Raw genomic sequence first — 22,789 nt, 5'->3', positions numbered from 1 at the left:
TAGAGCTGGATGAACACAGCAGGCCAAGCAGCATCAGAGGAGCAGGAGAGCTGACATTTCGGGTCTAGACCCTTCTTCTAGACCCGAAACGTCAGCTTTCCTGCTCCTCTGATGCCGCTTGGCCTGCTGTGTTCATCCAGCTCTACACCTTGTTGTCAGATTCTCCAGCATCGGCATTTCCTACTATCTCTGAGATATGTCCATGATTTCTTTAGATATTTTTGATCACCTGTTGTGAAACAACTCTGGAGAAAGTGGAACTTGAATCTAAACGTTCTAATCCAGAGGTAGGGATACTACTATAAAAGCCCCCTGTGATCACTTTATGCTGGATTATCTACACATGTTCAGTCAATTACAGCAGAGCAGGACACAGGCTTCTGATCATAGGCCTTATGCATTAAGACAGATCAAAGCAGTCAACTGAAGCCAATTAAAAATGAAAAAAACGCGTTAGTTCAGGGAACCCTACTATACTTTGTGATTCTGGAGAATGCCCTGTTCCAGTTACCAATTGATTACAATCAGTAATGCTGCTTGATAGCACTTGGGAAATTTAACGTTCAAGCTGGTGTTAAGTATGTGTGAAACCTTGAGCTTAATATTGTCACAGCAAAACCAACAGTGTCCAGCGCATTCTGAGCTTGTTTTGCCTACTGCTTTGCCATAAATATTGTAAATACTGGGACTTTAAATACAGAAAGACACCAAGTTAACTGCCCTTGACATCTAGCTGCTGTTAACTCCAAGTGGAAAGTCAGGAGAGACATTTAAATCTGTAGTACCAACTTAGTCTGTAAATAAATATCAATTAAAACATAGCTGAAAGCCACAAGGAAAAATTGAATAACTGGTCACTCAATGAAGAATAATCTCTGGGAGATGCATCAATTTTGATGAGCTGTTTTATTTTATCATTATGATCAGAAAGAGTTAACTGTTTCTTGAGAGGCTTGCTACTGGATTTACATTCTCACATTACAGAATGTTATTGTCTAGCCGTAGGTAATGACCTTCACTCTTAACTGTAGGGAATTTGTCTGGATCTATTGTTCCAAAATACTGCCAACTTTAAACTGTAACACCTCCAATAATAACATTTTCTCTTATTTAGTAATAATGTGGTTTGGATTTATTACCACCACATCAAAGATTAAACCTCAGTTACCTTTTAAGAATATGCCATGATTTTACTTTGAAGAATAATATATCAAAAGTAATTTCAAAGTATATTTATTGCGGCCCCAATATAATAATGTTGTTGCACCAAACAGGTAGAGAAACGACTGGAGCTGGTAAAACAAGTGTCCCACAGCACCCACAAAAAACTAACAGCATGTCTACAGGGACAACAAGGTGTGGACGCCGACAAACGATCCGTACGTTTTCTTCAATTACTGTTCACTGATACAGTCAGTCTGAAGCACCTTTCAAGAAATCGGGGGGCGTTGTATTAAAGAGGCATTGGTTTCATGTGAATAGACTTTGGCAAATCTTCTTTCGTTTGTTTGGACATCTGAAATGGAGTGTCTGAAATATTGCGTGCTGTCACACCATTTGTGCAAATTTCCAGTTCCCAAAGGAGAGGAGGTTCTGGATGAGGCCTGTCCCCTTTTGAGAAATGAAATCAGAAATTACTGGGGAAGCTCAGCAGGTCTCGAAGCACCTGTGGAGAGAAAAACAGAGTTGATGTTTCAAGTCACAGGGTTCTTCGGTACTGTAAGAGTTGTGTTGGTATAGTGCAGTTGGGTTAGCTGTTGGGAACACTAGATGGGCAGTCCATTGTAAATCTCTGCTGATTTTCTTTCCTATGGAAGGCAATGGGAGGGAAAGTTGGGAATGTTGTGTAACAAATGGGTGACTAATGATTGTTTTCCATTGCAATTAATGTGGGTAGTTGCTGCTAGGTCCATAAGAGTGGGAGTGGTGCTGGATGATGGAAATGGCAGAGTGGGTGAAAGTTATTGGTCTTATGAATGGGACTTTATAGTGACTCACTCCATCTTCCTGCCCCCTCTTTCTCATCCCTTTCTCTCTCTGTCTCTCTCCCTCCCCCCCTTCTCTTTGCTCCTTTCTTTCTCTCCCATCTCCTTCTATCTCTTTCACTCTTACCCCTTCACGGTGGTGGCTGTTTTCCAGACTTGTCCACCCTCAGTTCTTGATCCCTGTCCCAGTCCCTGACCTGGTCCTGTGTCAACACAGACTTGATCCTTGTACCCAATTTCTATTACTTGATATCAGCATCAGGAAAAGATGGTGGGAAAATTCACAAAACCTTGGAAATATTCAAACTTTAAAGGTACCTACCATTTTTATAAAGGATTCTCATGTTGGTTAGTGAACTAGATACTAATCTGTGCAGGGCTGCGTTGTGGTCTATAGCTGTATGTTGGACAGCCTTGCTTTATGTAGTGTCACCATTGTCCCGGAGGACCATGGGGCTGCTCTCTCATAGAGAGGGGTGATTGGTGGTGGGTTTAACTGAGGGTCACCACATTATCATTGAAAGTGAAAATTAACCATTGTGTACATTAACCATTTCTGAAGAAGGGTCTAGGCCCGAAACATCAGCTTTCCTGCTCCTCTGATGCTGCTTGGCCTGCTGTGTTCATCCAGCTCTACACCTTGTTATCTCATTAACCATTGTATGTTGGTTGAACAATGGGTGAATGTTTAAAACATTTTTAAAGATGTTTTGAAGAAGGATATCTCTTGAAACAATGAGTTCCTGTGTTCTCTACACATGTTGGACTGTTGGTAACCTTTTCTGTACCCATTTTCCAGCAGTACTTTCTATTATTGTTCAAAGTCAATATATGACTATTTGCAATAAATGATCTCATTTAAGAAGCAACTTGCAGCCCATTCGTTCAAGACATGATAAGGGGATATATTTTTCCCTGTATGTATTTAAAGCAAGATTATAAACACTTGTTTGAAGAATATGTTCAGCATTTTTGTTGTAGAATCCCTACAGTGTGGAAACAAGCCCTTCGGCCCAACAAGTCCACACTGACACACAGAGCATCCCACCCAGAACTATCCCCCTAATCTACACATCCCTGAACACTATGGTCAATTTAGCATGGCCAATCCACTTAACCTACACGTCTTTGGACTTTGGGAGGAAACCGGAGCACCTGGAGGAAACCCATGCAGACACAGGGAGAATGTGCAAACTCCACACAGACAGTCGCCCGAGGGTGAAATTGAACCCGTGTCCCTGGCGATGTGAGGCAGCAGTGCTATCTACAGAGCCACTGTGCCACCCTTTATTTTAGTACAATAGCAAACCAGTGAACATTTGTCCCCTAATAGAATCACTGATGTTTCACTGAATCTGTTACATCTGTTGTTTCTGCAGGAAAACTGGTGGAATTTTAACTCATTTCCATGTGAAATCTACATATGAGAAAAGCATGGGGAATCAGCCAGCTTGTTGAATATGTTGCTTGTATATTTAATAGATGGCATATTTGAGATCTGACTGTAAATCATGTTGGTCTTTTCCACAGAAAAAGCTACCATTAACAACATTAGCCCAGTGTTTAGTGGAAGGCTCTGCCATCCTGGGTGAAGATACTTTGCTGGGGTAAGGCTTTACAGTTCTTTCTTTGTTGGTTTAGCTTCTATATAATTTATCACAAGTTCCATGTGCTTGCTCCTATTGTACACATCAATTAATAAGAATGAACGTGCAAAAAAGAGAAGTCAGCCATTCACCCCTCAAGCCCACCCAGCCATTCCATAAGATCATGTCTTGTCTATTTGTTTTTGAATTTCATTTTCCCTTCTATCCTGGTTAACCCTTGATTCCCTTGCCCAACAAGAATCTACCTGCCTCTACTTTAAAAACATTCAGAAACCCCACTTTCATCACCTTCTGAGGTAGAGATTTCCAAAGTTGCACAACCCTTTGAGATAAATAAATTCCCCTCATCTCGGTTCTGGAATGATGACTCCAACTTTTAAAACAGTGACCTCCAGTTAAGGACAAAGAACAGTACAGTACAAGAGCAAGCCCCTCAGCCCACCAAGCCTGCACTGATGCATGACTCCTTTCTAAGCTAAAAACCTTTTGCCTCTGCATGGTCTGTATCCCTCTATTCCCTGCCTGTTCATGTAGCTGTCAAGATACCTCTTAAACATTGCGATTATGTCTGCTTCTAGCACCTCCTCTGGAGCGCATTCCAGGCACTTAACACTCTCTGTATGAAAAAAAAAGCCTCTCACATCTCCTTTAAACTTTGCGCATTTTACCTTAGAATTACATCCCCATGTAATCGTCATCTCTACACTGGGAAAAAGACTCCAATCAACCATTCTATCCATGCCTTCCATAATTGTGCAAACACTGATCAGACTACTCCTCAGCCTCCAATGTTCAAGTGAATACAAACTGAGCTTTTCCCATCTGCCCTCATAGCTAATACCTTCCAAACCAGGCGCCATCCTGGATACTCTTCTGTACCTTATCCAAAACCTCCACATTCTTCTGATAGTCTGGTGACCAGAACTGTATGCAGTATTCCAAATGTGGCCAAACTAAAGTTCTATATAGCTGTAACATGACTTTCCAATTTTTATATGCCCCAGCCAATGAAGGGAAGCAAGCATTTGCCTTATTGACCACCTTATCCACTTCAGGGAACTGTGCACCTGTACACCTAAAACCCTCTGTATGTTAATACTTTTAAGGATTCTACCATTTACTGTATACTTACACTAGGCCTTTCATAATGCGTTATCTTGCATTTGTCCAGATTAAATTCCATCTGCCGTTTCTCCGCCTAAGTCTCAAGCATATCAATACCCTGCTATATCTCTGGCAATCCTCCTCACTATCCACAGCTCCCCTAATCTTTGTGTCATCGGCAAACTTACTAATTGGGCCACCTACGTTCTCCTCCAAATCATTTTTACATATTACAAACAACAGGAGTCCCAGCACTGAACCCTGTGGAAAACCACTGGCCACAGGTCTCCATTTAGAAAAACACCCTTACATTACGACTCTCTGTCTTCTATGGCTAAGACAGTTCTGTATGCATCTGACCAGCTTACTACAGATTCCATGTGACTTCACCTTCTGTATTAGCCTGTCATGAGGAACCTTGTCAAAGGCCATTTTGAATCCCATATAGACAACATTTACCATGCTGCCCTCATCAATTATCTTTGTCACTTCTTCAAAAAATCTCAATTAACTTGTTGGACATAACCTACCCCACACAAAGCCACGCTGCCTGTTGCTAATAAGTCTATATTTTTTGAAATGTGAGTAAATCCTGTCCCTAAGAATCTTCTCCAATCACTATCCTGATGTAAGACTCTCCTGTCTGTATTTTCCGAGATTATTCCTGTTTCCCTTTTTAAAGAAAGGAACAACATTGGCTAATCTAAGGTCCTCCGGGACCCCACCTGTGAGTAAAGAGGACACATTGATTTTGTACAAGACCCCAGAAATTTCCTCTGTCAGCTCCCTCAATATTCCAGGACAGATCCCATCAGGCCCTGGGGACTTGTCTAAATCAATGCTGTTCAAAACATCCAATACCTTTTTTATGTCGACATGCCCTAGAATATTAACATATCCCTCTCCAGACTCACCAGCCACCATGTCCTTCTCCTTTGTGAATACCAGTGCAAAGTATTCATTAACGAACTCACCCACATCCTCTGGCTCCATGCATAAATTTTTTCCTTTGCCCTTGAGTGGACGTACCCTTTCCCTAGCTACCCTCTTGCTCCTTATATACCTATGAAAAACCTTGGGATTTTCCTTAACCTGTTTGCCAAAGTCATTTCATGACCCATTTAGCTTCCTAACTCCTTGTTTAAGTTCTTTTCTGTTTTCTTTATATTCTTCAAGGGTTCTGTCGGTCTTCAGCTTCCTCAGCCTTAAATATGCCTCCTTTTTCTTTCTGACTAAACTCACAATTTCTCTTGTCATCCAAGGTTTCTGAATCCTGCCATTCTTTTCCTTCATTTGCACAGGAACATGCTGGTCCTGACCTCTAACTAACTGGTCTTTAAAAGATTCCCACATGATAGACACGAATTTACTCTCAAATAACTTCCCCCAATCTACATTCCCCACTTCCAGCCTAATATTGTCACAGTTAGCATTCCCCTAGTTTAGTACTTTCACCTGAGGACTACTCTTATCCTTATCCATAAGTAACTTAAAACTTAAAGAATTATGGTCATTGTTCCAGAAATGCTCCCCACTGAAACTTCGATCACCTGGCCAGACTCATTCCTCAATACCGGGTCTACTATGAGCCCTTCCCTGGTTGGACTGTTTGCATATTGCTTCAACAGACCCTCCGGGATGCACCGAGCAAATTCAACCTCCCACCCAGCCAAGCTTGTGGCACTAGGAGAATCTGAGTCAATATATGGGAAGTTAAAATCTCCCACCACAGCAACCCTGTTGTTTTTACATTTGTCCGTGCACTGTAGAGATTCTATGATGTTATAAACTGTCCATATTATCTATTCCTCTATCGTCCACTGGCTATTAGGAGGCCTGTAGTACAATCCCATCAAAGTGATTGCACTCTTCCTGTTCCTGAGCTCTACCCATATGGCCTCACTGGATGAGCCCTCCAAGGTGTCCTCCCTTAATATACCTGTAATATTCTTCCATGTCAGTAACACAACTCTCTGTCTCATCTGAAGCATTTAAATCCTAGAGCATTAAGTTGCCAGTCTTGTCTTTCTCTAAATCAAGTCTTTGTAATAGCCGCATCATCACAATTATTTTTACTAATCCAAGCTCTAAATTCGTCTGCCTTACTCCTGTCTCACTCTTTTAATTAAAACAAATGCACTTCAGACCACCAGTCCCGTTGTGTTCCATAACCTCTTCTGTCTGTTCTGTCTCTGAACTTTACTGGCTTTCGTCTCTGACTCCTCCTCTGTAGTTTCTGACCTACTGCTCTGGCTCCTAGCCCCCTGCCACACTAGTTTAAACCATCCCGAGTGGCAACTAGCAAATCTCCCTGCCAGGATATTGGTGCTCCTCCAGCCCAGGTGCAACCCATCCTTCTAGTACAGGTCCCACCTGCCCTGGAAGAGATCCCAATGATCAATATACCTGAAGCCTCCCTCCTACACCAGCTGTTTAGCCACATATTTAACTGTACTGTCTTCCTATTCCTAGCCTCACTGGTACATGGCAGAGGGAGTAATCCCAAGATTACAACCGAAGAGGTCCTGCTTTTCAACTTCCTGCCTAACTCTCTGAACTCCCTTTCTGCCTATATTGTTAGTACCAATATGGACCACAACTTCTGGCTGCTCACCTTCCGTTTTGAAAATGTCTTGTGCCCGTGCCCGCTCAAAAATATCCTTGACCCTGGCACCAGGGAGGCAACACACTGTCATCAAGTTCCTATTGTCCAATGGTTTGTTGTTGATCTTGAATAGTTGCGTGATGTAATAACGGACTAGTACAAAGCCTTTGTCTCCTGGATATTTAGCCTAAGGCCTATTGTCTCATAGGCCTCTGTGAATTAATCAACCAGGGTTTGGAGCTCAGCTTCTGCTTGTGTACACAGGCAAGCATTGTCTGCGCAATGCAGGTCGATGACAGAAGTAGGAATGATCTTGGCTCTGGAGGCAACATAGGTCAAACAGCATAGCCTTCATTGTGTAGAGAAGCTCCACTCCAGCAGAGAGCTTCATGGACTAGAGTATGATGCTGAGTTAGATGGAGAAGGGCATTGGTGCAGTGATGCAACTTTGCTTGATCCCAATTTGTAGTTGTATTGAATCTGTAGTGGATCGTTGATGAGAATCATAGCTTGCACAGGATCGTGTAGCAGGCAGAGGTTATTGATGGGTATCTGTGTGCAGTCAAATTTGAGGAGGATCCTCCATGATCTATCCCAGTTGATAGACACAAAGTCCTTTGTTAGGTCAAGTAAGGCCATATGATCCGAGTGTTGCTGTTGTTTGCATTTTTCTTGGACTTGTCTTCTTGTGAAGATTATGCCAAAATAATGCATGCATTAGCATAGATGTATAACTAGCTGGAATTAAGAAACAAAAACGGAAATTGCTGGAGAAACTCAGCAGGTTTGGCAGCATCTGAGGAGAAAAAGCAGAGTCAGTGTTTCAGGTCCAGTGACCCTTCTTCAGAACTGGAAAGCTGCTGTGTGGTCAGGGACAGGAGAATGCGACTGCGAATGAGGTAGATATGGGGATCCAGAATGTAGCTTTGGAGGAGTCTCAGCCAGTGCCTTTATCCAATAGGTATGAGGTTCCTGTTCCTTCTATGTATAAGGCCACAGACTGCAGGGAGGACCACATTACTGGGGTCCAGAGTGCCATTCAAGAAAGAGGGAGAAAAAAGAAATGTAATCTGGAATAAAATAGTTCGGGGTATGTTGTGTTCTCTGCAGCGAAGACAAGTAAGTCCTGAAGGCTGTGTTACCACCCTGATACCAGGTTTCAGGACCTCAGTTCTGAGATGGAGAAGAACTTGAAGTGGGAGGTGAAGAATCCTTCCGATTCATGGGTCACTGATATCGATACTAAAGAAAGAGAGAGCTGTAGTATTGGAACTGGCATTGTTTGAACCATACTGAAACCAGTGTCCTGACAAATCTTATAACTAGGGTTGTAGCTAGGTCTTTAAACTAATTAGTGGGAGGGAGGATTCATTCTAATGGAAGTTCTGAAAAATATCAGTAAAAAATACCAGAGAACAGAGATGCTCATCAGTGAAGAGCTGAACGATAATCTAAGTGTGACAGTAGGTAGAAAATATACATGGAAGAGTGCAGTAGAAATTAGAACTAGAGTTAAGTAATAATAGTAAAAAAAACAAAGATTAAGGCTCTTTACTGAATTCACGTAGCATTTGTAACATGATAGATGAGTTGGCAGCACAAATAGAAATGCATAAATATGATTTAATAGCTATTACGGAGAGACACAATTGTAATTTGACCAAGACTGGGAACTCAATATTCAAGAGTATTCAAGGTTCCAGCAGAATAGGCCAAAAGGAAAAAGAAGTTGGATGTCTTTGTTAAAAAAAGGAAGGCATCAGTGTGGAAGTGAGTATTGATGTAGGAGAAATGAATCGTGATGCAGAATCAGTTTCGGTGGAAAGAAATAAAAGACACAAGTCACATGTGGAGACTGTATTATAGGTCCCGAAGATTTACCTCAGTGTAAGACAAGGTATATATTGGGAAATAATGGAGGTGTGTATGAAGGGGATTTCCAAAAGACATTCAATATGGTGCCATATCAATGGTTATTGCACAAGACAGGAGCTCACTGTATTGGGTGTAATGTATTAGCATGGATTCAGGATTGGTTAACACACAGGAGACAGATATTCAAGATTAATAAGTCTTTTGCAGGTTGGAATGCTGTAACTAGTGGATTGCCAGGGCCTCAATATTTTTACTGTCTCTACAAAGGACTTGGAAGAGGGTCTAGAGCGTAATGCAACCAAATTTTCTGATGATACAGTAATAGTTGGGAGAGCATGATGTGATCTTGTCTGAGAAGCAGAGCATTGAATATGATGGGAATGGATTAATGTGCATGTTAGGAGATTGCATCACCATGCCAGGTCCTGAGACTTCACTTGGTTTGTGATTGGGAGATCCAGTATGTGTTTCAGAGACACAGTGCCCAGGAAGTATTCGGGCACTGACAGCATGAGCTGACTGTCAGCCCTTCAGTTTCCATCATCCGTACGATGTGGATGCTTGCAGGCAGTTGTCCTATGGTACACCTGTGCAGCTGTACATTCAGACTGAGTGCTACTCCTGAGTGGCAGCTTGCAGTAAAAAGGTAGTGCCACATATCCTTATGGAGCATTGGAGATTGTTCACTTTCTTCCTGCACTAGATATGGATCCACTTATGAGGGCCACAGGTGCTGATCTACTTTTTTGTGACCATTAATGCAGGCTTCCTAGGTCTTGCTGCCATCTCTGCAGAAGAGAACCTCCTGTCTTTATGAAAAAACCCTGTTTGATAAGACTGGCCAAAGTCATAAACTTTGCAAAATGTGAGGTCATGGTGCTGCTTCAAGATGATGATATGAATGTGAAAATATCCAAATTGCATCTAATATGCATTAGGGAAAAATGCAAGACCACTGAGAAAAAGGTGTTTAGTCTTCACTGGATTCTTAATATTTCAAGGTGCATTTAATCTATAGACTAGATTTTCTGAGGATAGCCACTTTGTACCTTCTCTTTTAAGCAACAACTCCTCAATTCTGAATACGGAGCCGTACTTCCATTCTGACAATTCCCCCATTGCCTTGAACTGTCAGCAAACCACACCCTCTTCCCCACAACTATCTGTTTCAGCATTACACACAGCCAGTTGGATAGCTGCTGTCAAAAGGTAAGTACAGAAGGTTAATGTGAGGTTAGGGTGCAGAGAGGATCAGAGGCCAGGTAGGGTGCTAGGTTGGTAAGGTGCCAGATGGGTAGGACTATGTGCCAGAGAAATAAAGTGGCAGGTTAGTAAGGGTAGTTTGTATGCTAAACAGGCTTTCAGGTCGTTAGGGTGCCAGGTGGGTTGGGTGCCAAATAAGTATAATGTCAGAGTGGTATGGTGCCAGGTGGGAAAGTTAAAACTGTGTAGAGGTTATGTTGCCATGTGGGTAGGGTGCCAGGTAAGGGCAGTGTTTTGTGTTGGTTGGAGTGGTTAGCTGATATAGGTTCCTGGGAGTGCTGGAGTGTGACAGGGATAAGCTGGGGTCAGGTACTGGCAGATGAGGGATAGCATCACCTCCAGCAGCTGCTTGGGGTCAGGTTCAGGAGGGGAGTGTGAGTTGTAAGGCTCTGGGGGACGCTGGGTCCGATGGTGGGAGCAGTTGGTTATGGGGATGTGGGGGCCGCCAGATCCGGTGGTTGGCAGTATCCTGTCCCTGGGGTGAGGGTGTTGTCTCATTCAGAGTCTGGGGGTCTCACGTTCCAGGGTGAGAGCGGCTACTGGGGCAGGGTAGGGGAGGTGTGAGGTGTCTGGGGAGGTATATTTGATTGTGGGGGAGGTGTAGTGAGTATGAGATCAGTTGAATAGTTGATAGATAGGGTCCTACTTTTCCTGAGTAATTATTTACACCTTCAGCAGAGCCCTCCAAATTCTCTGATTTAAATGGTGGAGGAATGCAGGAGAATTACCCCACAAATTCTACAGAAATAATTATCTGGTCCTTGGAAACTCCAGCCATACTGGAAGAACTAATCAATGACAAACCACAACACACAGATGTTTCAATAAATATTTTAAGAATAAAGAACAAAAAACTGTTTTGGTGTTAATGAGTACTTACACTAAAAACTGTGCTTGTTGCAAGAAATAAAACATAATTGCTGATTTTCTTTAAAGTGGTAGAGGAGAGAAGACATACTGTGATTTATATTAATTATCTGCTATCTGAATCCTGCTAAATCCTAATGATCAAATTTGTTTGGTTTTATTATTGGTTAAGTTCCAATGATTATCCCAGTACAATCGAACCAAAATCAGAATAAATTAAACATAAATTGGCAAACAATCCACAGTTGATAAATATTAAATAATAGATACAACTAAGATTTTATGAGCCAGTCCACTCAGCACTTTTCTTTATTTGTTCATGGGATATTGTCCATTACTGGCCAGGCCAGCATCCATCACCCATTCCTCAGAAGCTGATATCCCAAACCACTGCATTTATGGGCTGTGTGAATACCCACAGTGCTGTCTTGAGGGAGATCCTGGACCTTGACGCAGTGACAGTGAATGAATTGTGATACAGATCCAAGACAGGATGGTGTGTGGCCCAAGGGGAACCCACAGGTGAAGATGTTCCCGTGGATCTTATGCCCTTCTCCCTCTAGGTGGTACAGGTCCCAGGTTTGGAAGCTCCTGCTGTGGAAGCTTTGCTCAATTGCTGCAGGGTATCTTTTGGTGATACACACTGCTGCCACTGTTCACTCTTTGCCTCACTGTGTTGCACTATCCATGCAACTAACAGATGAGAAATTCACCAAGATTGGTGAGTCTTTGTATGCCATCTGCAATCCACTGGCAGATAAGAACAGGAGTAGGCTGTTCAGCCCCTTGAGCCTGTTCCACCATTCAGTAAAATCATGGTTGATCTGTGGTCTAACTCCATGTATCTACCTTTGGCCCATATCCATTTTGGTAGTTTTTATTTTCAGTTGAACTGTTACGTGACCACATATGCAAGAAATATAATGGATTACTGATTGGCTGTCATATGTTTTACACAAACGCATGATGTTAAAATTACTTTCTTTTATCACATCCTTCGATGTTTGATGTACACCTTTGGTTAGTTTTGTTTTACTGCTGTCATACAATGTGTTGTAGAACTCAGTGCACTTTTCACTAATATTCACAGATTACCCCATGCCTCATGCAGCCTATGTTGTTTAGTTTAGATTCCTGTGCATTATTTTCCTTCTTTAGTCTGATTACTCTGCATTTTTCCATATTAAAGTGCAAATTTTGCTTTCAACTTTCAATATCCAGATTGCTTGGTATCTGATATACCTGTTCCCTTGTTGAAAGGAGGTACTGATTCATTGGGTATCAGCAAATAAATTATGTCTGTTTAGTTCTTTTTTGCCCTTGATATATCCTAACTCTTCTATATAATTGAACTAAAGAGAGAATGCCATCTTAAACGATCATAGACGGATATGAGGGCATTCAGTGAATTAATGAATTATTTACACAACTGTATCTGTCAACTTACCTTTTGACTGAACGTAAACATAGCTAAATTCGTTTTATTATAGGCTGAAAAAAATTACACTTAGTAAAGAGCTAATTTCATGCAGTTCTGAGGAAGCGTCAATAAAAACCAAAAGAACTGCGGATGCCGTAAATCAGGAACAAAAACAAAGTTGCTGGAAAAGCTCAGCAGGTCTGGCAGCATCTGTGAAGGAAAAAACAGAGTTAATGTTTCGGGTCTGGTGACCCTTCCTCAGAACTCAGGGTCAGTTCCCCAGAACTGAGGAAGGGTCACTGCACCTAAAACATTAATTGATTTCTCTCCACACATGCTGCCAGACCTGCTGAGTTTTTCCAGCCATTTCTGTTTTTGTAATTAATTTCATGCAGAGGTCTCTATATTCATTTCTCACTGTTGATCATCTACAACTGAAGAACAAAACAAAGAAATCATGTATTTAATTTAGCAATATTACTATAAACGTGGCAAAATTATTCACAATGTACAAGAAAATTTACAAAAATGAACCTGTTTGAAGAAATGCACAGCTTTTGTTCCATACTTTTACAGAATTAGTGAGTGAGTGTTGCACTGTCAAAGAATAACTCCACGAAGATTGGTATCGCATCACAAAGTCACCTGTTGTTTGCATGTGGCACGTCCTTGCACAGATCCAGCTTACTCAGAGTCATATGTCAGAGTGAACAGGATGTCTGACACTCCTGTTCATATCTGTCACTCAGGCCCCCACGATTGGACCAGATTAACAGCCCCAATCAGGGAACTCATTCTATGAGGTCCACCTGGCTGACCTCATTACAATCACTGCAGGCACCATTGCAGAAACACCTAGTAGCTTGATGCACAGAAAATTTGAACTTCAAGCACTATCCTACTCCTTAAAGAGAAGTGCAGTGTTGGAATCGGTTTTGGATCTAGTCAAAGTGGACGATGCAGCTTCTAATTGACTGCGATGAAAGGGATTTGATCCACAGAGGGTGGAATGCATTGAGGACTTGATGGGTTGGAAAAACTGGAAAGGCCAGAAAGTGAGGAAATCAGAAGGGGTGTGTGCATGCAGGAGTAGGAAGACAGTGGCTGGAGAGGGGAGGATCGCAAGAGTAGAGGTGTTACAATCAGGAGGGAAAGAGGCAAAGTATGTAAGGGGTCCAATCGGCTAGAAACAACTTCTGGTCTAGAACAGTAAGTACTCTAATATTCAGCTCCACATTCATGTATATTTTTACATAAGGCAGATTTGCTTTGGATTTAGAACAAACTCCAGTTTTAAGGAAACAGTTTTAGGCCTTTTGCTCTTCCTGATTTATGTTAATGATGTGGATCTTGGAGTGCAAGGTCAATTTCCAAATGTATATTGATACAAAATCTGGAAGCAAGTAAGTTGGAGAAGGACGGTGAAAAACTACAAAAGCTCTTTGACCAGTTTAAGGAGTGGTAAGACAATTGGCAGGTGAAGTTCAATGCACCAGAGAGTGAGGTGATATCTTTTGGTAGAAAGAACATGGTGATATGGTATGACATAAAGGGTGCGACCTGAAAGGGTGTGCAGGAGCAGTGAGACCTGGGAGTTAATGTGCATCTGTCAATAAAGGACGGATAGTGAAAAGTTAATAAATAATAAAGTATCATGGCTTTATTAACAGGGACATTGAGTAAAGAAATAAGGAGGATATGTTAAACTTGTATAAGGCATTAGAGAGACCTCAGATGGAATATCGTGTACCGGTCTGAGCATCAGACATTAGGAAGGACATTGAAGAGAGTTTCTTTTTTATTTATTCATTTGTGGGATATGGACATCGCTGGCTGCCCAGCATTTATTGCCCATCCCTAGTTGCCCCTTGAGAAGGTGGTAGTGAGCTGCCTTTTTGAACCGCTGCATTCCACCTGCTGTGGGTTGACCCACTATGCCATTAGGGAGGGAATTCCTGGAACTTGACCCAGGGACAGTGAAGGAACAGTGATATTTTTCCAAGTCAGGATGGTGAGTGACTTGGAGGGGAACCTGGAGGTGGTGTTGTTCCCATATATCTGCTGCTCTTGTCCTTCTAGATGGAACTGGTTGTGGTTTTGGAAGGTGCTGTCTGAAGATCTTTGGTGAATTTCTGCAGTGCATCTTGTAGATAGTACACACTGCTGCTACTGAGGGTCGGTGGTGGAGAGAATGAATGCTTGTGTATGTAGTGCCAATCAAGTGGGCTGCTTTGTCATGGATGGTGTCAAGCTTCTTGAGTGTTACTGGAGCTGCACCCATCCAGGCAGGTGGGGAGTATTCCATCACACTCCTGACTTGTTCCTTATAGATGATGGACAGGCTTTGGGGAGTCAGGAGGTGAGTTACTCGCCGCAGTATTCCTCACATCAGACCTGCTGTTATAGCCACTGTGTTTATGTAGTGAATCCAGTTGAGGTTCGGATCAATGGTAACCCCCAGGATGTTGATAGTGGGGGACTCAGTGATGGTAACACCATTGAATGTCAAGGGGTGGTGGTTAGATTGTCTCTTATTGGTGATGGTCATAGCCTGGCATTTGTGTGGCACGAACGTCACTTGCCACTTGTCAGCCCAAGCCTGGATATTGTCCAGATCTTGTTGCATTTGAACATGGACTGCTTTAATATCTGAGGAGTCATGAATGGTGCTGAACATTGTGCAATCATCGGCGAACATCTCCAGCTCTGACCTTATGATGGAGGGAAGGTCATTGATGAAGCAGCTGAAGATGGTTGGGCCTCGGACACTCCCCTGAGGAACTCCTGCAGAGATGTCCTGGAGCTGGGATGACTGACTTCCAACAACCACAACTGTCTTCCTATGTGTCAGGTATGACTGCAACCACCGGAGCATTTGCCCCCTAATACGCATTGATTCCAGTTTTGCTAGGGCTGTTTGATGCCACACGCATGTAAAGGGCTGTCACTCTCACCTCACCTCTGGAATTCAGCGCTTTTTGTCCACTTTTGAACCAAGGCTGTAATGAGGTCAGGAGCTGAGTGGCCCTGGCGGAACCAAACTGGGCGTCACTGAGCAGGTTATTTCTGAGCAGGTGCTGCTTGATAGCACTGTTGATGACATCTTCCATCATTTTACTGACGATCGAGCAGAGACTGATGGGGCAGTAATTGGCTGGGTTGGATTTGTCCTGCTTTTTATATACAGGACATACGTGGGCAATTTTCCACATTGTCAGGTAGATGCCAGTGTTGTAACTGTACTGGAACAACTTGGCTAGGGGAGTGGCACGTTCTGGAACTCATGTCTTCAGTACTATTGCCGGAATGTTGTCAGGGCCAGTAGCCTTTTCAGTATCCAGTGTCTCCAACTGTTTCTTGATATCACGTGGCGTGAATCAAACTGGCTGAAGACTGGTATCTGTAATGCTGGGGACCACTGGAGGAGGCCGAGTTGGATCATGCATTTGGCACTTCTGGCTGAAGATTGCTGCGAATGCTTCAGCCTTATCTTTTGCACTGATGTGCTGGGCTCTTCCATCATTGAGGATGGGGATATTTGTGGAGCCTCCTCCTCCAGTGAGTTGTTAATTGTCCACAACTGTTCACGACTGGATGTGGCAGGACTGCAGAGCTTAGGTTTGATCCATTGGTTTTGGGATCGCTTAGTTCTATCTATCACTTGCTGTTTATGCTGCTTGGTGTGCAAGTAATCCTGTTTGGTGGCTTCACCAGGTTGACACCTCATCTTCAGGTATGCCTGGTGCTGCTCCTGTCATACCCTCCTGCACTCTCCATTGAGTCAGGGTTGTCCCTGGCTTGGTGGTAATGATTAAGTGGGGGATATGCCAGGCCATGAGGTTACAGATTGTGCTGGAGTACAATTCTGCCGCTGTTGATGGTCCACAGTACCTCATGGATGCCCAGTTTTGAGTTGCTAGATTTGTTCAAAGTCTCTGTTTCATTTAGCACAGTGATAGTGCCACACGACACAAGGGAGGTTATTCTCAATGTGAAGACAGGACTTCTCCACAAGCATAGTGCGGTGGTCGCTTTTACCGATACTGTCATGCACCTGGCAGATTGATAAGGATAAGGTCAAGTATGTTTTTGCCTCTTGTTGGTTCCCTCATCTCCTGCCACAGATCCAGTCTAGCCAGCTATTTCATAGAATCATAGAATCCCTACAGTGTGGAAACAGGCCATGTGGCCCAACAAGTCCACACCGCCCCTCAGAGCATCCCACCCAGACCTATTCCCCTACCCTATCCCTGTAACCCAGCATTTCCCATGTCTAATCCACCCAGCTTACATACCCCTGGATGCTGTGGGCAATTTAGCATGGCCAATCCACCTACTGTGCACATCTTTGGACTGTGGGAGGAAAATACAGCACCTGGAGGAAGTCCATGCAGACACAGGGAGAATATGCAAACCCTAATCCCTGGCACAGTGAGCCATCCTGCCACCCAGTAATCTTTGATGTGGAGTAGCAGTTGGATGCCGACCCTGGTTGGTCATATTCCTATTACATGACCTCCTCCTTTAGGACCCGACCAGCTCGATCAGTAGAAGTGAGTGCAGTGGAAGGTAACAAGAGTAATTGCAGGAATGAGGCATTTCAGTTATCAAGACAGATTAGAGAAGTTGCTACTGTTTTCCTCTGAGAGAAAAAGGTTAAGGGGAGAGTTGATAGAGGTTTTCAAAATCATCAAGGGCTGAACTAGGTAGATGGGGAGAAGCTATTACCTCAGAAAAGGATTGAGAATGAGAAAGCACAGATGTAAGACAGTGCAAAAAGAAGTAAATGTGATGAGAGAAAAATATTTTTCCCGCAGCAAGTACTAGACTCGCATACAGGAGAAAACATCCCTTCCATATCAAACTTGGCAAGATCATGCAGGATCTTATACACTTCAGTCAAGTTGCCCCTCACTCGTCTAAACTTCCAGTGGAAACAAGCCCAATCTGTTCGACCTATCTTCACAAGACAACCTGCTCATTCCACAAAGCAATCAAGTAAACCTCTTGTGAATCACTTCCAATTCCTTTACATCCTTCCTTAAATAAGGAGACCAAAATTGCAAACATTATTTGAGTTGCAGTCTCACTAATGCCTTGCATAAATGAAGCATAACAACCTTACTTTAATGTTCAATTCCTCTCATAATAAAGGACAGCATTCCATTAGGCTTCTTGATTAAGTACTTTATGTGCACACTAACATTTTGTGATTCATGCACTAGAAACCTTGGCAACTTGACATTCCACAGTCATTCTCTGTTTCAGTAATACTGTGCTTTTTCATTCCTCTTAACAAAGTGAGCAGCTTCATGTTTTCCTACATTACGACCCATATGCCAGATTTTTGCTGACTCACTCAATCTATCTATATATGTTTTCAAACCCCTTATGCCTCTTTCACAGCACACATTCCTAACTAGCTTTGAGACTTTTGTAAAATTAGAGTCAACAGTCATGCAGCATAGAAACAGGCCCTTCGGCCCACCATGTCTGTGCTGACGTTGTAAAATGTTGAGACGCCAGCACAGACCCCTATGAGACTCCATCACATCCTCATACACGACACATTATAGATGATAATTATATTCTAATGAAGGAAAATGGGGCATCTCTGTATCAATCTTTATCTCACCACCACCCTCTGGGATGGGTAACTAATACTGCTGTTGTCAGTGATACCCACGATCCATGAAGGAATAAAACAAATAAACTCTGTGTTCCTCATCACAGGAAATAGTGTCTGACCAAATTGCTTCAGAATTAATATAGGTTTTGAATTTTTTTTTGAATAGTGCAAGTCTCTGGCAAAGATGATACCCACCCCAAAATTGTGCAGTATATCACAGAGCATATATTGCTCTGAGGAATAGATCCCCCTCAGGGGGGCAGTCTAGAATTAGTGACATTGTTTCACAAAATGTGTGTCCCACTTAAGATGGTGATGGTAAGAATTTTTTCTCACAGAGAGCTGTTGGTGTTTGGAATTCTGACTTCCAGTGGAGGCTGGATCTTGGAATATGCTGGACTGTGTTGGACAGATTTTTAACTAACAAGGGTTATGCAGGACAGGAAGAAAAGTGGAGTTAAGGCCATGTCAGGTCAGGCATGATCTTATTGATTGCAGACACAGCCTCGAGGCGCCAAATGGCCTACCCCTGCTCCTGTCCCTTATGCTTTTTGGCTCTAATCAGATCCGGTTGCATTTGTCGTCACCACAACTGCATGGGACGCACTCACCACTCATGCAGCCGCAGAGCCTGTGCCGTCACTACCAGCTATGCAGCAGCGAGAAAGAAGAGAAACGAAAGTAAAGGAGTTTCCCAAATGTTTAACATTAATTCAAGTCCTGGGATTGTGAATTGCTCATTGCACCACTCCAAGCACTAATCCTCACTGCACCTGATGCCTCACGGCCTCCTTCTTGCTCAGTGTGAGTGGGAGGGAGGCAGTGAGGGGTCAGGCGCAGAGTGACCACTTTTGCACAGGGCATCGGCATGCCAAGTGAAGTGGCAAGTGGGAGATATTGGGGGCGGAGTGAAGTCAGGAGGAAAGGTGGACGTTGAGGACACAGACCTGAGCTGCAGTTAGAGTGAGGATTTCTTGGGCGTCAGTGACAAAAATGCAGTGAATGTGAGCCAAGTCAGCTGCAGCTTCTGATTCCAGGCGCACATTGGTGACAGCAACAGTGCCATCTTCCTCTGTCAGTGTGGGGCAGAAGATACTCCCTTCATGTAATTGGATTAATTACATTTTCAAGTTTATCAGTTTAGACTTTTGATTCATTTGCACATGCAAATTTATTAAATACTTCTTGGCAGTTTCAGTTTCATTAAACTAAATATATAAATTTACTCCTAATATTTCATGATTAGATATATATATCTTAGCCTTAATTTTCCAAGTTTCAGTCAATGGCAAAGTAAATTACCATCAGCAGGATTTTGCAAACCAACATGATGTGTTGTATGAGAAAGAATATCTTGACCAGTTAGTGGCGTTGTGTTGGTTGATTAGTATAACTGCAATTGCATCATTTTTCTAAGGACGTTAGCCACTCTTTCCTCAGATACCAGGTAGAAACATCACAGTCAACACTCACTTTACTCACTTAATACAAATTTGGAAAGAAGAATCAAATCAGTTGCCGTTCATAAGGTTAAACGTGAAGCTATTCTATTGCAATAGAACTGCTGTGAAGTAGCTTTCAGAAAACAGTGTTGTGAGATCCCTTGTAGAGGCAATTTAAATTTTACACTGCTGTGTTTTGTCAAACTGGGTTTAACAAGTTAACAGATACAGAGATCTATTAAACGTACGAAATTGCAAGCTGAGGGAAAGTGGTACCATTGTACAAGCTTTTGAAAGGTTTATCTTGTGCTTAAAAACAAATTGGAATTGACCAGGCCAAACCTTATCCCCTCCCAAATGTCACGTTGGAATTTGCAGCACACACAATAAATCTGGTGCCTGTGCTTATCAGTCTCACTCTTCAGCTACCAGTCTCAGGCATGTGATCTAGTATCGTTTAAACATTAGGTCCAGATTCGTGTTAAATTGCTAAAATATCTTAAAAGTACCAAAATACATTTTGGTTGAGATGTCTGAAAATTAAGCTTAATAATTAAAGACCAAAACAGTTGCACTGTTTACAGAGATAGTAGGAACTGCAGATGCTGGAAAATCTGAGATAACAAGGTGTAGAGCTGGATGAACACAGCAGACCAAGCAGCATCAGACGATCAGGAAGGCTGACGTTTCGGGCCTTGACCCTTCTTCAGAAATGGGGGAGGGGAAGGGGGTTCTGAAATAAATAGGGAGAGAGGGGAGGCGGATAGAAAATGGATAGACGAGAAGATAGGTGGAGAGGAGACAGACAGGTCAAAGAGGCGGGGATGGAGCCAGTAAAGGTGAGTGTAGGTGGGGAGTTAGGGAGGAGATAGGTCAGTCCAAGGAGGACAGACAGGTCAAGGGGGCGGGATGAGGTTAGTAGGTAGGATATGGGGGTGGGGCTTGAGGTGGGAGGAGGGGATAGGTGGGAGGAAGGACAAGTTAGGGAGGTGGGGACGAGCTGGGCTGGTTTTGGGATGCGGTAGGGGGAGGGGAGATTTTGAAGCTTGTGAAGTCCACATTGATACCATTGGGCTGCAGGGTTCCCAAGCAAAATATGAGGTGCTGTTCCTGCAACCTTCGGGTGGCATCGTTGTGGCACTGCAGGAGGCCCAGGATGGACATGTCGTCTGAGGAATGGGAGGGGGAGTTGAAATGACTCGCGACTGGGAGGTGCAGTCGTTTAGTGCGAACCGAGTGTAGGGGTTCCGCAAAGTGGTCCCCAAGCCTCCGCTTGGTTTCCCCGATGTAGAGGAGGCCACAACGGGAACAGCGAATACAGTATGCCACATTAGCAGATGTGCAGGTGAACATGTTTACAGTTTACAGGACAGCTTTCAGCAGGACACTCCCAGCATGATATATTTTGTTGATTTTGGATACGCTGTTAACTGCAGCTTGGAGTAGCTGAATACCCCATTGTTAATATTTGCACAAAGCTGGAAGATTTATACTGTAGATGCAGAATGATGCCAAGCCAAGAAGAAAATTGCTTTTGTTTCTATAGGTGTCAACTTTGTGGTTAAAGAAACTGTTCTCATCATATGGAAGGCTCCTGGAACCCCCAAACAATTTACTCAAGTGCGCATGAGGAAGCGTATAACTTTACATCATTTTACAGACCCATCCTGGATTTAGCTTATTGAAGAACGTTCTGTTAATTCCGAAAAGAGGTGTTTCTTTCTTTCATGTGATATAGGTATCAATGGCAAGGCCAGCAATAATTGGCCATCTCTAAAGTTTGCTATGCCATTTCAGAGGGCAGTTAAGAGTCAGCCAAATTGGTGTTTGCCTGAAGTCACATGTAGACCAGACCAGGCGAAGATTTCCTTCCTTAAAGGATATTCATGAACCAGATGAGTTTTTACAACAATTGATGATGGTTGTCATGGTCACGATCACTGAGGCTAGCTTTACATCCATCAGCTGCAATGGTGAGATTTAAACCCCTATCTCCAAAGCATTAGGAGCTGTCCCTTCTGGGTTGCCAGTCCAGTGTTATCGTGAAATTGTCACAGTTTGCAGTGCATCGTAAAGCTATGAAAAGTTAGGCTGATATTTAATTCTTTCAATTGTAGACTTTGCCCTGTGGAATAATGAAGCATCACACTCTCCATTAGCAGCACTCTGTGACATTGGAGTGCAAATAACTGTAGCAACAAATCACTTCCTCCAAAATGGGAAGTTGTTCATTTTGGAAGGGAGAGCAAAAGAACACTATTATTGAAATGAAGAAAAGCTGCAGAAAGCTTTAACACTAAGGGATTGGAGGAGGACTTGTGCATGAAACACAGAAAGCTAACAGGAGCAGCAGGTAATCAGAAATGTTATTGGAATGTCGGCTCTTATCTCAAGGGGAGTTGGAGTATAAGAGTAGTGAAGTCTTACTGCAACTGGACAAGGTGGTGGTGAGACCATGTCTCGGGTACTGTGAGCAGTATTTGTCCTCTTATTTAAAGAGAGATATCATGTCATTGAAAGCAGTTCAGAGAAAATTCATTAGGCACAGAGGATTGCTTATGAGCAAAGATTAAACACGTTGGGATTCTACACACAGGAGTTTAGAAGAATGAGAGGTGATCTCATTGAAACATATAACATTCTTAAGGGCCTTGTCAGGGTCAATGCTAAGACGATGTTTATCCTCATGGGAGAGTTGAGGACCAGAGGGCAAAGTCTCAGAATACAGGGACGTCAATTTAAGACAGACATGAAGAGGTATCTCTTCTCTCAGAGGCTTGTGAATCTGTGGAACTCCTTACATAGAGAGCTGTGGGGGCAGAGTCCTTGTGTATGTTTAACGTGAGATAAATAAATTCTTGAGCAGCAGGGGAATCAAGGATTATGGGGAAATGGAAGGGAAATGGATGTGAGCAATTTGTATTAGCCATGATCCTATTAGCAGCAGAGCAGGCTCAAGGGGCCAAATCACCTACTCCTACTCCTAATTTTT

At 42.9% G+C, this 22,789-nt stretch overlaps 1 protein-coding gene across 1 annotated transcript in view; it reads left to right on the top strand.

Moving 5' to 3' along the window:
* The window catches only part of arhgap44a (Rho GTPase activating protein 44a), a 188,381-nt gene that overhangs the window by 71,447 nt on the left and 94,145 nt on the right, over window positions 1–22,789 (top strand). The window contains exons 2-3 of the mRNA XM_048611123.1: window positions 1,275–1,379; window positions 3,516–3,592. Coding sequence (XP_048467080.1) covers window positions 1,275–1,379; window positions 3,516–3,592 — 182 coding nt within the window. The remainder of the gene's footprint in view (window positions 1–1,274; window positions 1,380–3,515; window positions 3,593–22,789) is intronic.

Source organism: Rhincodon typus, chromosome 23 (genome assembly GCF_021869965.1).
Source record: "Rhincodon typus isolate 14 chromosome 23, sRhiTyp1.1, whole genome shotgun sequence".
NCBI lineage: Eukaryota > Metazoa > Chordata > Chondrichthyes > Orectolobiformes > Rhincodontidae > Rhincodon > Rhincodon typus.
Note: the sequence above shows the minus strand (reverse complement) of the source record. Positions and strands in the feature narration are given on the sequence as shown.